Source organism: Mchenga conophoros, linkage group LG18, assembly GCF_057382185.1.
Source record: "Mchenga conophoros isolate Kocher_MC1m ecotype Shallow Benthic linkage group LG18, M_conophoros_male_GT1.1, whole genome shotgun sequence".
Lineage (NCBI taxonomy): Eukaryota > Metazoa > Chordata > Actinopteri > Cichliformes > Cichlidae > Mchenga > Mchenga conophoros.
This window is the reverse complement of record NC_140543.1, coordinates 13017506-13031526: the sequence shown is the minus strand read 5'-3', so window position 1 is coordinate 13031526 and position 14021 is coordinate 13017506. Positions and strand designations below refer to the sequence as shown.

Sequence of the window (14021 nt, the reverse complement as noted above, 5' to 3'; positions counted from 1 at the left end):
TCCAGCTCATTAATAGTCAGTTCACGCTGCAGTCCCTTATGATAACACAGACACCAAAGGAACTTACTTTCTTAGAATGGTAGCATAGTGGCTGAAGATTGATGGAGCTTTATATGTGTTATCAGAACGTAAGTGAAATCTCAAGAGTAATGCGATTCATCACGACCGAGATACTGTACTTAAGACAAAATGTCAAAACCTATAGCAGAGACAAGAGAAAAGAAAAACATCAAACTTTCAGGGCCCCCTTGGACCACGAAGACAGGCTTTCTATCAGGCCTTCCAGCTTTCCCTGAATTATTCAAGGCAGTGGAGAAGAAAAAGAACTCTAAGTGCAATTATCCTTCATTCCTTTCTTCCCAGTGTAAGCAACATTAATGTAATAGCTTTCATCTTCTCGGGCCGATTAGGAACGAGGGAGGTATCTCTCAACCCTGTGCATCTCTTCTTGACTGTCAGTCAAATTATGACATTTGAAGAAAAAAAAAAAAACAACAACCATGTGCTGTGGTGACTTCTGCTTCGAGTGGGCATTTATAGGAACTGTTTAAAAAATATGGAAGGATAAATGTTTCATTGTGTACTTTTTGATGGTGAGAATGTGGGTGTTCCTGATATCACACGATTGGGAGTCTGAGGTGTTTTATTACCTGTGGCATTTAAACTGGCGCCTAACCTAGATCTAGTCAAAGATGATTCACTACCTGCAACTTCTTTCAACCCACATGAGTCCTTAAGGTAAAGATTTCACAGAGATTAGATAAAGGCAGAAACTCCACTATGATTTCTTTGTTGCGCTCTCTGAAGATAAAACTATTTTTGTTGCAGATGCTGTTTTCCCTTTTTTTTTTGAATTATCATTATGAAATGAGGGCAAACCATAATATGTATTTTACAGTTTCCCTTCCTCAGAGCTAACACTCATAATTGCTTGCTGGTGGGAGACTCATTACATTATTTTCTGAATATAACTGGCACAAAGTCTATCACATAATGTGAATGATGTAAATGTGAAATTCAAAAAAAATGGTCCCCATCTTCAGCGAGTACGTTTTCCATCTCGGTGTCACTATCCCACCTACTAGAAAAAACATGCTACAGTAAGGTGTGTTACGTTTTGGTGTTGTCGGTGTGTTGCTTTTGGCGTGACTGTTATGTGTTTCCTGTTTTACTTTGAAAGTCTGTGTTATCTTAGTGTTTTCAGTTTACGTTTCCCTGTCTCGTCAGGTCTAATTTGCCCCAGCTGTGTTTCCCTCCTGTTGTCCATTCCCTGATTGCCCTTCTATGTATTTAAGCCTTGTGTTTCAGTGTGTCATGGTCGCGATCTTCCCCCCCGTTGTAAATAGTTTGACGTCTGGTGTTTGGTGATGTAAATAAATGTGGTATTTTGCTTTAGATCTCGTTTTGGGATTATTTTTATTTTCCTTATTTTTATTTTCCTGCGTTGCACCCCGGTTGCCTAGGCCGGGGTGTAACATATGGGGGCTCGTCCGGGATCGCTGGAGGGTCCGAAGGAGGGACAGCTTCGGCCTTCTGTCTTCGCTGGAGGATCCGAGGGACCGCTCCAGCCTTCTGCAGCTGGTGGGCTGCGTGTCCGTGTGTGCAGCTGGTGGGCTGCGTGTCCGTGTGTGCAGCTGGTGGGCTGCGTGTCCGTGTGTGCAGCTGGTGGGCTGCGTGTCCGTGTGTGCAGCTGGTGGGCTGCTCATCCGCCTTCGCTGGAGCGTCCGAGGGACCGCTCCAGCCTTCATCCGCCTTCGCTGGATGGTCCGTGGGACCGCTCCAGCCTTCGTCGTCCGCTGGAGGGTCGGTGGGGCCGCTCCAGCCGTCATCAGCTTCGTCTGCCTTCGCTTCAGCCATCCGCCTTCGCTGGGGACCGCTCCAGCCTTCATCCGCCTCTGCTGGAGGGTCCGGGGGACCGCACCAGCCTTCGTCGTCTGCTGGAGGGTCCGTGGGACCGCTCCAGCCTCCATCAGCTTCGTCTGCCTTCATCCGCCTTCGCTGGGGGGAGGGTCCGTGGGACCGCCCCAGCCTTTGTCGTCGCTGGAGGGTCCGTGGGACCGCTCCAGCCTTCATCCGCCTTCGCTGGAGGGTCCGTGGGACCGCTCCAGCCTTCGTCGTCTGCTGGAGGGTCAGTGGGACCGCTCCAGCCTTCATCAGCTTCGTCTGCCTTCGCTGAGGGGAGGGTCCGTGGGACCGCCCCAGCCTTTGTCGTCGCTGGAGGGTCCGTGGGACCGCTCCAGCCTTCATCCGCCTTCGCTGGAGGGTCCGTGGGACTGCTCCAGCCTTCGTCGTCTGCTGGAGGGTCAGTGGGACCGCTCCAGCCTTCATCGGCTTCGTCTGTCTGGATCAAACTTTTCACTTGGTGTTAAATGTTTGATTTTTGGGTGGGGGGAACTGTTACGTTTTGGTGTTGTCGGTGTGTTGCTTTTGGCGTGACTGTTATGTGTTTCCTGTTTTACTTTGAAAGTCTGTGTTATCTTAGTGTTTTCAGTTTACGTTTCCCTGTCTCGTCAGGTCTAATTTGCCCCAGCTGTGTTTCCCTCCTGTTGTCCATTCCCTGATTGCCCTTCTATGTATTTAAGCCTTGTGTTTCAGTGTGTCATGGTCGCGATCTTCCCCCCCGTTGTAAATAGTTTGACGTCTGGTGTTTGGTGATGTAAATAAATGTGGTATTTTGCTTTAGATCTCGTTTTGGGATTATTTTTATTTTCCTTATTTTTATTTTCCTGCGTTGCACCCCGGTTGCCTAGGCCGGGGTGTAACAGGTGTCAAACTCCAAAGCTCATCTGCATAACCCTGGGGCAACATCAACTCACATGTTTGTTTAGTTCGCTTGCTGAAATGTTCTCATTTGCACTGTCACTTAAGTGTCTTTCCCCTCTTTTTGAAACCAAGAAGGATAACTCACTGTTGCATTTGAAGGCATGTGTGGGTGGTAACCTGGGGATACTCTGTAAAACAAAATATGAAGCTGGAGAAGGACATTCTGAAACCACTGTGAATATATAATAAAGCATATTGAAATCCAAAGTTTCTACCAGCACAACGTGCAACTCATTGACTGTTGGGGGGCTTTGTTAATGCTGCTAGTTAAAGTCTATCCTTGGCTCGGACCCTGACATTAATAGAATAGCGTGCAGAAGATGTTAAGTGTGTTAAGCGATCCCGGGAGACGGTGTGTTTGGGGCTCAGCTGCTGAGATGGCTCCTAGCTTCTTCAGAGATTCCATTTTGGGGTGAGCTCATCATCCATCACCGCACACCCCCTTGCGACCCAACTAACCTCATTAATTTGCCTCCCCTAGATTAGCCTTCCCTCTGAGACCACAAGAGCCCCAACCATTGTTTCCGTCTTCACACCCACATGGCCTGGAGGTCTTAAGTAATTCAACTCTCCACTAATCAAAATTGAGGGGGAAATTAAATTATGTTACAGGAGGAACATAAAACACAACAACATGTGGTTTTAAACGGGCGTGCATGTTCTCTGGTGCCCCCCTTATGATTTATAGTCTTAGGTGATCATTTGCAAACAAAATATATCCCACTTGACATATATTCAGGCCATTAGGGTTGAGATAAATGCCTGTAAGCGCAGGACACTCTGAAAGCAAACAATACGTAGGTGTGCGCCTCTAAGTTGTCTAATTGTGTCTAATTTAGAGCCAGCTACCATGAATTTCAATTTAACACGTAAAAGGCCTGTAAGAACTACTGTGGTACATTAAGGGAACTAATGTTTCTTTTGGCAATAAGAATATGACGATGATCAGAGAACTGCAATGTCTTTTTCTCATGTGCCCTTCTCTGGAAGGACACTAGACACTAGGAAACGCCTGTCGTCCTGTGGCAATTCTGAAACCAGGACACAACATAAGGTTTGGGTGACTGCCTGTGGCTCTGCTGTTGAGCTCCCTAATTAAACTATTAATCTCACATCATTAACCTCTGATGCCCCTTTCCTCCCTCTATTCTGACATTGCTGCGCTGGCTTATGAAAACAACTTCCGATAATTCTCTCCAACCTCTAAGATTTGTTCCTCGGGCACTTCATCTTATACATGTTGTCCTCTTACCCTATGATGCTTTTCGCAGCTGCTTCCTCAGAGTACATTTTGTATTGTTTGCCTCCTCTCTCATTGTGCCTGCCTGTATGATGTGTGTGGACCCCAGCTGTGCGCTAACTGCATTACTCTCCAAGTGGCTCTCCAAGGTGGATATGGTTACTTTTAATTAAAAAAGAATCAATTTCTATCCCTGTCAGTTTCTGAACTGGGTGACCATATGGATACTTAAAAACACAATCCAATTTTTGCCCCCCCAGCCCCCCATCTGGTCACCCATCTCCAAACCACTTTGGCATCAGTCCATTGTAGCAAATTTAGAAATCACTCTGTGAAGAGTGTTTCATAGGTTTCCTGAGCACATTGCATGGATTTAAAGGCTGTTTTAAAGAATAATAAAAAATTCTGCGCCTTGTTAAAGGGAAAGCCTTTGTTTAAAGCCAAAAAGAACAAAAAACTACTGTTTAAATATATAGCATAGATTGCACATGGGATACCTGTTATTTATGGTTGAGCCATTGTTCAGTAACAATGAAACAATAGTTAAAAGCACTGGTAATCTGTAATTACTCTATTTGCAGTGCAAGGATCATAAATAAGAATCTCAAAGATGCATTGTGGGACAGAGAAAAGTTATTTTAAACTTGTTAATTATGATACAGCTGAAGTAGAGTGACAAGAAAAGGCCCGGACACAAAAGAAGACTCAGCAGTCTTGCCGCACCTCACATGAAAAGCAACCCAAAATTATAACATGAGAAGAGCGAGAGGAGACACATACATCAAAAGCTTATTAAAGCCAATGAAATAACTCACAATGACAGCGCTACAAAAAGATAACCATTACATTTAAGTGCTGGGTATGTGACTTTGAGGCTGACCTTGTGGGCCAGAGGCCTATTGTGTAGAAGGAGGCTGTATAGAGAGCTAGTTGATTAGGCAGAGCTCCCTGGGGATCGATGGGACGTCTGTGATCAGCACTCAGAGTAATCACTCTGTATTGTACGCCTATTCAATGATGCTGTAAGATGAATGATGTCAGAAGGCTATAACACTGATAGGGCTCGTGGAGAGTTTCCTGTACCCGTGCTGCTAAATCATGATGAATTGTGCCATCTTTAAGTGTCATGCCAAACAAATAGTATGGAAACAAATTTTGAAATGTATCAGATAATAAACTATATATATATATATATATATATATATATATATATATATATATATATATATATATATATATGTATATATATATATATATATATATATATATATATATATATATATATATATATATATATATATATATATAGTTATTTTAGGGGTGCAACGATATTCGTATCGATATTGAACCGTTCGATACAGTGCTTTCGGTTCGGTACGCATATGTATCGAACAATACAACATTTGTAATTTATTTTATCAATTTTCCTTCTGACGATGCTGTCTGTGTTGAGCGCTCAGTGAATCTGCGTTCGACTACTCCGCCTAGGCTGCACTGTCCAGCGCAGATCCACTGAGCGCTCAACACAGACAGCATCGTCAGAAGGAAGAGGGCAGGGCACCTCCCCCACCCTCATTCAGATCTGGCGTTTGGAATTATTTTGGTTTTCATGTGACGTATGACCCTGAAGGTAAGCGAGTCATGGACTAAAGTAAAACAGTATGTTGGATGTGCCACGCAATGCTCAATTACATGGGTGGGAGCTAGTGTGTTAGCGCAGTTAGCTCGTTGAGGTGTTGGCCGTCTAGCCCCATGCACAGAGCGATCGGCGGTAGCTCGTTAACGGAGATTTGCCGTGTTGTGGCGTTAAGGTCATTTCAACGAGATTAACCTGAAAGCACTAGTGGGAACACAACGAATATGACTGCACATTTACGCCGACATCATCCTAGTGCAAAGACAAGTGGAAGCAGACAAAAAAAGCAAGCATGCTACTAACTTTAGCCGAGTCATTTAGACAGCTGTTAGCACATGATTCTCCTTATGCTGCTGAGAATATAGCCCAGAAGAAGCGGATAGTATAGCTTTTATTTTGGAAAGAGCCATTTCTCTGTAATAAACTCTCTTTTCCAAAGATGAGTGATTCCTCAATCAGATACAGGGCTCGCAATATCGCTAGCCCGACGTCCCGGAGCTAGCGATTTTTTCAGTCGGGCTACCAAAATCTATCTCTTCCCTGCCCGTCGGGCTATTGTAGGAAAAATATATGTCAATGCTTTTGCATTCTTTCAGAAATGTAGCTGGGTAATTATGTCATTGGCATCGGTGATCCACTGTCAACATGTGACATATTGAAGTCGCGTTTGAATTTGCGCTTGTTTTTTTGCTTTCACTTTGCAATCGTGCGAACTGTGTATAGAGAGCGACAGCACTGATCTGTGAGTGATGATAATTTGTGCACCAATTCCTCTGACATCGTCTTATTAATCGTTAGCTTACTATGCAAACATGACAAGTGAAATCTCCCGCAGCTTAAACATGTGAGAGGTTGATCGCGCAGAGAATCGCTGAGCTTATGTGAGTGAGCGTGTAAAAGCATTTCAGTTCTGCTGAGCCAAATAAGACAGGTCAGGGTGAAGAAGTGACAGCCAAAGAAAAGCTTACCACAAAACGGAAAGTTATGACAAATCAGACTATAAGGCAAAAAGAAAGTGCAGCTTTATGGTTTCATGGACAAAAGAATTTCTGTGGCTACAATATGATGAGCTAAATAACCAGGGCTGCACATAAGTGGTCCGCAGGTGCGCATTCGCTGTCAAAATAAAAAACACGCACAAGGGTTAGGGTTAAATTTAAAAACTGTACTTTTGAGTTAAAATATATATTTATAATTTTAATAAATGACAAATTAAAAAGGCATGAACATTTTTTGTATCGAAAAAATATCGAACCGTGACACCAAAGTATCGAACCGAACCGAACCGTGAATTTTGTGTATCGTTGCACCCCTAATATATTTATATAGATAAAGACTAATGTATGGTTTCTATCCAAGGGTGTGTTCTGACACTGCTGACACATGTTTGCTACGTGTGGTTTCTCTGCCCGCCTAACTTGTTCAAGGGGGAGACAAGAGCATCAGACTGAATCCATGTAATCAGAAACTTGCCAGGTACTCCGCCCATAATATCTGTCTGGTGTCTGCTCTGTAATACAGGAAATCCAAACCCAAAACATCAGGCTCACATAACTGAGTTACATACAAATTATAGGCACAGAAATGCACACAAACCTGCCATTAGTGGGAGGTGTTATTTTTACACCCCCTCTCACCCCCCAGTGTCTTATTTTAATTCTATGTCTGTTTGCTTTACAGTCTGGATAATAGTAGTCTGGGCCTTTTTCCCATATGTGCTTACACTAACCTACATGCGTATTTAACCCCAGACCACAGTCAGGCTTTTCTGTGAGTTACTTTATGATGTGTCCCTTATTTGTCTATGAATATATGCACATGTGCCAGCTCGTCACATCAGACTATATTTGTACTTTAAATTAAATGTTTCACACTAAATAAAACTAAGACAGAGACAGGGGTGGGGTAAAAAACAAAACAAAACAAAAATAATGCTCTGTTTGAACAGATTAAACACTATTCTGGTTAGCTGTGTATATCTCCGGCCTGTAGAACCATCCAGACTGGTGCGTGAAAGAATCAGCACATTTATATACCATCTTAATTTCTTCTATGCCCATGACGTTGCATTTTTTAACTTGATGATCTCTAAAAAGCACATGCTTTTACTTGTGGCATAAACAGCACAAGTATACAACATAATATCACAGTTAACAAGGTGCACGCACGCAAATAGACGTCTGACATTGCACGTCTTTCTCCCTTTTTGTAGAAGAGCACTCTGCCAGGTATTCAAAGACCAAATATGAATTTTCTTTATAACTTCCAGCAACTCATACTTTTTTAAAATTTGGATCAATTGTTAATGATTTTTTTTATTTTGTAGAAGGATACAGTAGTTTTATTTTGGATCATCCACAATTAGTATCTAAGTTGAGCACTACAGCTTCACTCAAGATTCAATTCCATCCAATCAAACTAGAAGCAGAGCAGAGACAGACTTGCCAGACCCCAAGAAAAACAAAAGGCCTGTAAAACTTTTCTGCAAGGTCAAGTTCAGAGCGATGCTGGTCAAGAGTAGACACGCCACAAGAGACAAGGATGATAGCACAGAGCCGAGCGGGAAAAGACAAAGGGTACAGAAAAACAAATCCTATTCGAAACATGTTTGAAAGGACAGGGCAGTGGCTGCATTCGGGTGGGGGAACAGGAGGGGTTGGGGTATAATTGAATTACAGTGACCCTATGTAGTGACCCACTGTAGGTGAGGTCATGTGTTGAATTAATTTCGTCCCTGACCCCGTCTTTGGCAGGGCAGTGCTTCTTGGCTGCGCCCGAGACCCAAAGGTACAGCTGAGGTGACATATCTCTTGGAGCGCTTTCTCTGAGCCAAAACTGTCACTCGGATTGACAACCGGGCACAGAGGCCGATGGATCTCCGCTGCCTGCATTGTGTGCTTATTTTTAGTTGAGATGTTAAAGCTCTTTATACTTGGGGACACGCATTAGACAAGCAGCTATTTCTGTTTGCTGGAATCCACTGAAGGCATGAAATGTAAATGGAATCTATATTCTATTTTAAACAAAGCTCTGCTCTGCACAGCGTGAGAGCTTGCTCTCCTGATGTATTCAGTTAAAGTGCACCTTTGTCACGTGTTAAATTCCACTTATAGCTACGGCAGTCCTTTTAAATCAAGAGAACGCCTCTAAATGAAGCTTAATGTGTTATTAGACGGTGGGAAAGCCAGGGCAGAACTTCACAGGTACATGAGCATACTTACTGTCTGCTAGAGAAGAGAAGACTATGCAGCTGAGTAAAAGCAGGAACAGCAACGCCCCTCTGGGGAGAAGGGGCCCTGCCAGGTGAATATTAGGCACCATGTTCAAAGTTGGCACTGCTCCCTCCTCAGTCCCCTGCTAGACGCGTCCCACTCTGACAGGATCAAAGACTAACACCTGGGAGAGCAAACACATGCAGAACAGGGGTACAGAACCATTAGTATTCAAACTCACGCTATATTTGCATATATTTGAATGAGCATAATAACACAGTAATGCAGAAATATCAAAAGCAAGTCGCAAAGCAGAACCAAAGACACAGAATCTTTGTATACTTGTAAGAAAACAACAGCAAACGTTGCTGGAGATCTTTGCTCGCGATCAACAAGGCATCTAGTACCCACAACAAATCCTGCTCGGGGCAGGGGGAAGTAAGCAAAGTGAATGTAACACAAAAAGTACATCAGCAAAGGAGTCGGGGGGAACAAATGCTGCACAGTTTTACAGAGAAATTATTGGGAAAAAATAAAAAGAACAAAGGGGGGGTGGAGGCGAGCTTAAGCCTCTCAGCGCACCTCTTACAAAGGGGATCAGTTAAAACCCCAGTGGACCAACTAAACACAACTCCCCAAAGACCACCTTAATGTTCCCCCATTAGGAAATTGAAACGGTGACCAGATGGGTTCGAATCACACAAAGTGCAGTGATCTCAGAGTGACATGTATGCATACATAAACACTTAACATATAACACACCCCAAGGGGGACATGGCTGACCAACAAGCCTGCAGCAGGTGTGCCACAAATGAACAACAATTAAACGAGACAGAGAGCATTTCTCCTTTGTGTTAAGTGGAAACAGAAAAATCAAAAGCTGTCCCTCAAATGGAATGGCACAAGAACCGATGCTTTGTCTTTTCAGGAATTAGATTTAGTGAAGGAAGATTACTAAGCCAACTGATTAAGAATTTAGATATATGACCTTAAGTTTGTTACAGCCTCCAGTTTCGATGCCTAATGCTATTATAAACAAAGTAACTGCATATCTCCATTAATGAGCTAACTAAATTTCTTATCCCTACTCCCTTGCCCATGGCCATCTGCGATGAGTAATCATAATGCTGTAAAAGAGAGCACAATATGGTATAGATAGATATCTCTCTTTTGATGGAATTAAAGCAGAATCTCCAGAGGACTTAAAAAAAACTGAATTTAAATGAGAAAAGTTCTGAAAGTTTGACTAAATCTACTTTTGTCTTAAAGAGAGCAGCCTGGTGATGATTCTGTACAAAGCTTCTACAAGAAGAACTGAACAGAAAACCCCAAAATCTAAGTCGGTCTTGTTCAGTCTCACTGCTCAGTTCACTGCGGTGGCTACACAGTGCCGTTTGCTGATATGTGTTAAAAGACAAAGCGCTCACAAAGTGGAATATCCTGAGGCTTGCTGGGTGGCCAGTCAGCTCCAGTCTATTCAGTTTAGCTAAATACGTTAGAGCATCAGGAACACAATGCCTCCAGTATCTCGTGGAGGAAAAAAAACTCTTAATGCTGTGGGCTCTAATCCTGTGGAGGTGTTGAGCAGCCCATTACTCATGTGGCTGTTTCAATGCGGGTAGAAACAAATAAAAAAATAAATAAAAAAATGCACACAACGGGCAACTCTTCGACCGCCCTCTTTGTTAAACAAGGCAGCTGAAAACAGTCTATACAATAGCTATTAGATAAAGTTATTTTTCTTTATCTGAGATCTGCTTTCACCTCCTTTGACATGTCACTGGGCAAACAAAAAAGCAGGCACGACCGAGTTAAAACTATGTGAAGGAATGCACGCGAGTCCCTGCTCATGCCTCACCTGGCCACAGTAGCAGACAGCCATCACTGACAGCTAGCTCTTTATCACCGTTTGTCACTTAAAGGAATGTTCCTCTAGGCTTTTATGTCTGCAAAGCCAATCTTTTTTTTTTTATTCTTAACAAACTTGGCGTCTAAGGAATTTCCAAACACCGTGTACAGTCGACATCATCTATCGTCAGTGAAAGTTCAAGCTGTGATCGTATCAAACTGTATTATACTCCTCCCTGCACGCAGAGTTTTGGAGAATACCCACAAGTGCAGCGGAAATCATTTAAAACCCCTGTGGCAAAATAATTTAAAAAAGAAGCCTCCCTCTGCGCCTTTCACCTTAACTGGTAATGAGAAAGCGGTTTATTGTCGCTGTGTTAAAGCTGTTGCAGTGTGGGGAAGAAAAAGATACACAAACACTCGGCTCGGGGTGCCAAAGAACTGGATCACACCACCACTCTGTAACTGGTATTAAAGACATTTAGAACCCGTTTTTATTTCAAGCTAATACCTCAAGTTAGCTTTGCAAAAAGAAAAAAAGAAAAAAGTTTGTTGGCCGACAAATTTGTTTTGACGTTCGTTTCTGTGTACACCAGTGCTGCGCTGGTTCACGTTGGTGGGTAGAGAAAGAGCGAGGCTGATAGAGCTGGCTACTTGCCGTGCTCCAAACCCTTAGCGGTGGAGGGATATCTTTCACAGCAGATGCCAGAGAGAGGCAGATGCTTTTCATCTTCAATAAGACAAATTCCTAGAGCGAGGTTTATTCTTTATTTATTTACCTACTTATTTATCCCAGTGTAGCCTGGTCCCTCCCTGCTGCACACGAATACTACGGGACAACACTTGCCACTGTGTCCATTTGTGTTCTGGCAGCAGTGCAAACGAGAGGAGGACAGGGCACCAAAGTGGAAAGGGTGCAGTGTGATTCGAAATCTGAGCAAGTGGCTCGGCACACAAGGGGGCATTGTTTGCGAGGACGTGGGAGAGCGCGAGAAAAACAGTAGAAACGTTTAGGGGTGGCTGTCTGCCCCCGTGCAACTGTATATGAATCCTTCTGTCTCGCTAATGATTTCACCCCAAAGCCTGATTTGTGTGCGCGAAAGAGTGACAAAGTAACCAGTGCATATTTACTGCTTAACTGATCGTCCAGATCATTTCAGCTGAGAGACGATAATTAATGTTCACAATAATTAGTCTGCTAAATTCAGGAGATAAACTGTTTTACAGCAACAACAATTAATCCAGTTTGAAAATGAAGTGCACAAACAAAGCTGATTCTTCATGAATTACAATGTGAAAACATGCATCGAAGTTCTGCATATTTTACATCTGTCAAGATTAATTTTCTAGCTAACAATATTTGGTTTGACATTTCCTACTTATATACATATAGCAAACCACCCATGACAAGGTGTCCAGATACAGGGAAATAATAAATGCGGCAAAGCCATAGATTTGTTTGTGTCCTCCACCTCATTATCACTTGTAACACACACACACACACACACACACACACACACACACAGATTAATAAATTCCAGTCTCAAATTTCCTAGACTAGCAAACTGCTGTTAAAGTGCAGAAATTCTCAACAAACCCAGACTTTTTCTTTCTTTCTTTTTTTTAAAATTTACTCCACATAGTTTGAGATGTAAGTAATGATTCGGAGGCCCGCAGCTACGTGAAACAATTTATGGTGCGACTGTGGTTCTCTCCAATTTGTCAAAGTGCCAAGACCACGCATCCTATAGGGAAGTGATTCTGCAGGAATGGCAGTTTGGTGAAACACAAAGGGAACATGAAAGAGAAGAATCAGTTATTGAACTGATGAAGCAGAAATGAGCCTAAATATAATGCTCCCATTCAACAGGGCATACAGTGACTTACTTCTTATGGAAGCTTTTTGAGCCTTAAGTGTCTGTGGAGCTACATACGATACAATAGGCAGAAGAGTAAGCGGTTTAGTGATGTAATTAACAAAGAAACAATGGCAGGGTAATATCTAAAATAGTAAACTGTAGAGGACAAAAGAGCTTTGAGTGAGCTCAAAAGGAAGGGGAACATAGACACTTAACAGACACCTATCCCGGTCGCCTTGTTTGTCGTCCACGTCAGTTGCTTGTCATTTAGGTTATTAGTCCCTGTGAATGTGTGTGGCAAGGGTGTGGCCACCCATACAGAAATGTCAGTTGGCAGACAGACAATGCAGCTGCACACAGAGAGAGCCTGCAGCCTGAGTAAACACTACTATTACGCTAACTACAGGTAGCATTTCTGCTCTCCAATGTCTCTAACCCTCCTACTCATGTTCTCTATTTCTCCGTCTCTATTTAATGGGTCATCCTGAACGCTGGGAGGTGGGACAGCTGAGATATATGGCTAGCAGCGTGGGGAGCTAATCACGGCCGTCTCTGGGGCTGATAAACCCAGACCAAAGAGGTTTGTGTTGGCGTAACCTGCAAAGGCTCCATAAACACAGTTACAAGCTGAATTTCAACAGCGGTGTTTTGGCCGTTGATTAGTTTTCCATGCCCTAGAAGGCTCACACTCCCTTTTTTTTTTTTTTAAACCTCAGCAGTGAACACAATATCACAACACCTGTGAGAATTACTCAAGATGGTGAGCACCATATTGTAAAATGAAAGTGCAAAGTAACCAAATTAGGTTTTCCCTCTGACTCGAAAAGCCTTGCTGTGTCTACAGACTTGATGGTGCACGTCCTTTTTACAGAGCTGCAACAAGACTGCACTGAAATTCCCCCTAACAAAGGGTAATGTCCTGTGACCTATCGAATTTTACAGCCATTCTGTTTACAAGCTGATACCACAAAGTTAATTGTTAACACATTATTGCAGAGCTCAAGATTACAAGACTAAAAGACACCTACAACAGACTTGTGCACTTAAGTTGAGCAATAGAAACGATGGCGCACTGATTGTGCTGACCTACAATGAAAGCATGTGTAATAAATCAAGGTATCTTTCTGTCTAGAAGTTTATTTACCACCATTTAATAATGAGGCAATATAGGAGATGTGTAAATTTTAAGTCGACATTTACGCACAGTCTCCATGATGCGTTTTGGCGTCATTTGTGACGCATGAGGGGCAGACGTGATGCATCACGCTACTGTTATTGTCTAACGCAAGCGGCAACTTGCCTCTCAGCAGAATACAAACACCACTGCATATTGGCTTTTCCCATATGATACACTATCATCTGCAATTTGGCCTGATTATATGAACATTTAACAAAAATTCAGA

At 42.9% G+C, this 14021-nt stretch overlaps 1 protein-coding gene across 17 annotated transcripts in view; it reads right to left on the bottom strand.

The window, feature by feature from the left end:
• LOC146553336 (receptor-type tyrosine-protein phosphatase F) overlaps window positions 1–14021 on the bottom strand; it is a 163477-nt gene that overhangs the window by 94633 nt on the left and 54823 nt on the right. For all 17 annotated transcript variants that reach the window (XM_085254644.1, XM_085254643.1, XM_085254647.1 and 14 more), the window contains exon 2: window positions 8921–9095. In XM_085254644.1, the coding sequence (XP_085110770.1) occupies window positions 8921–9020 (100 nt within the window). In that variant the 5' untranslated portion in view covers window positions 9021–9095. The remainder of the gene's footprint in view (window positions 1–8920; window positions 9096–14021) is intronic.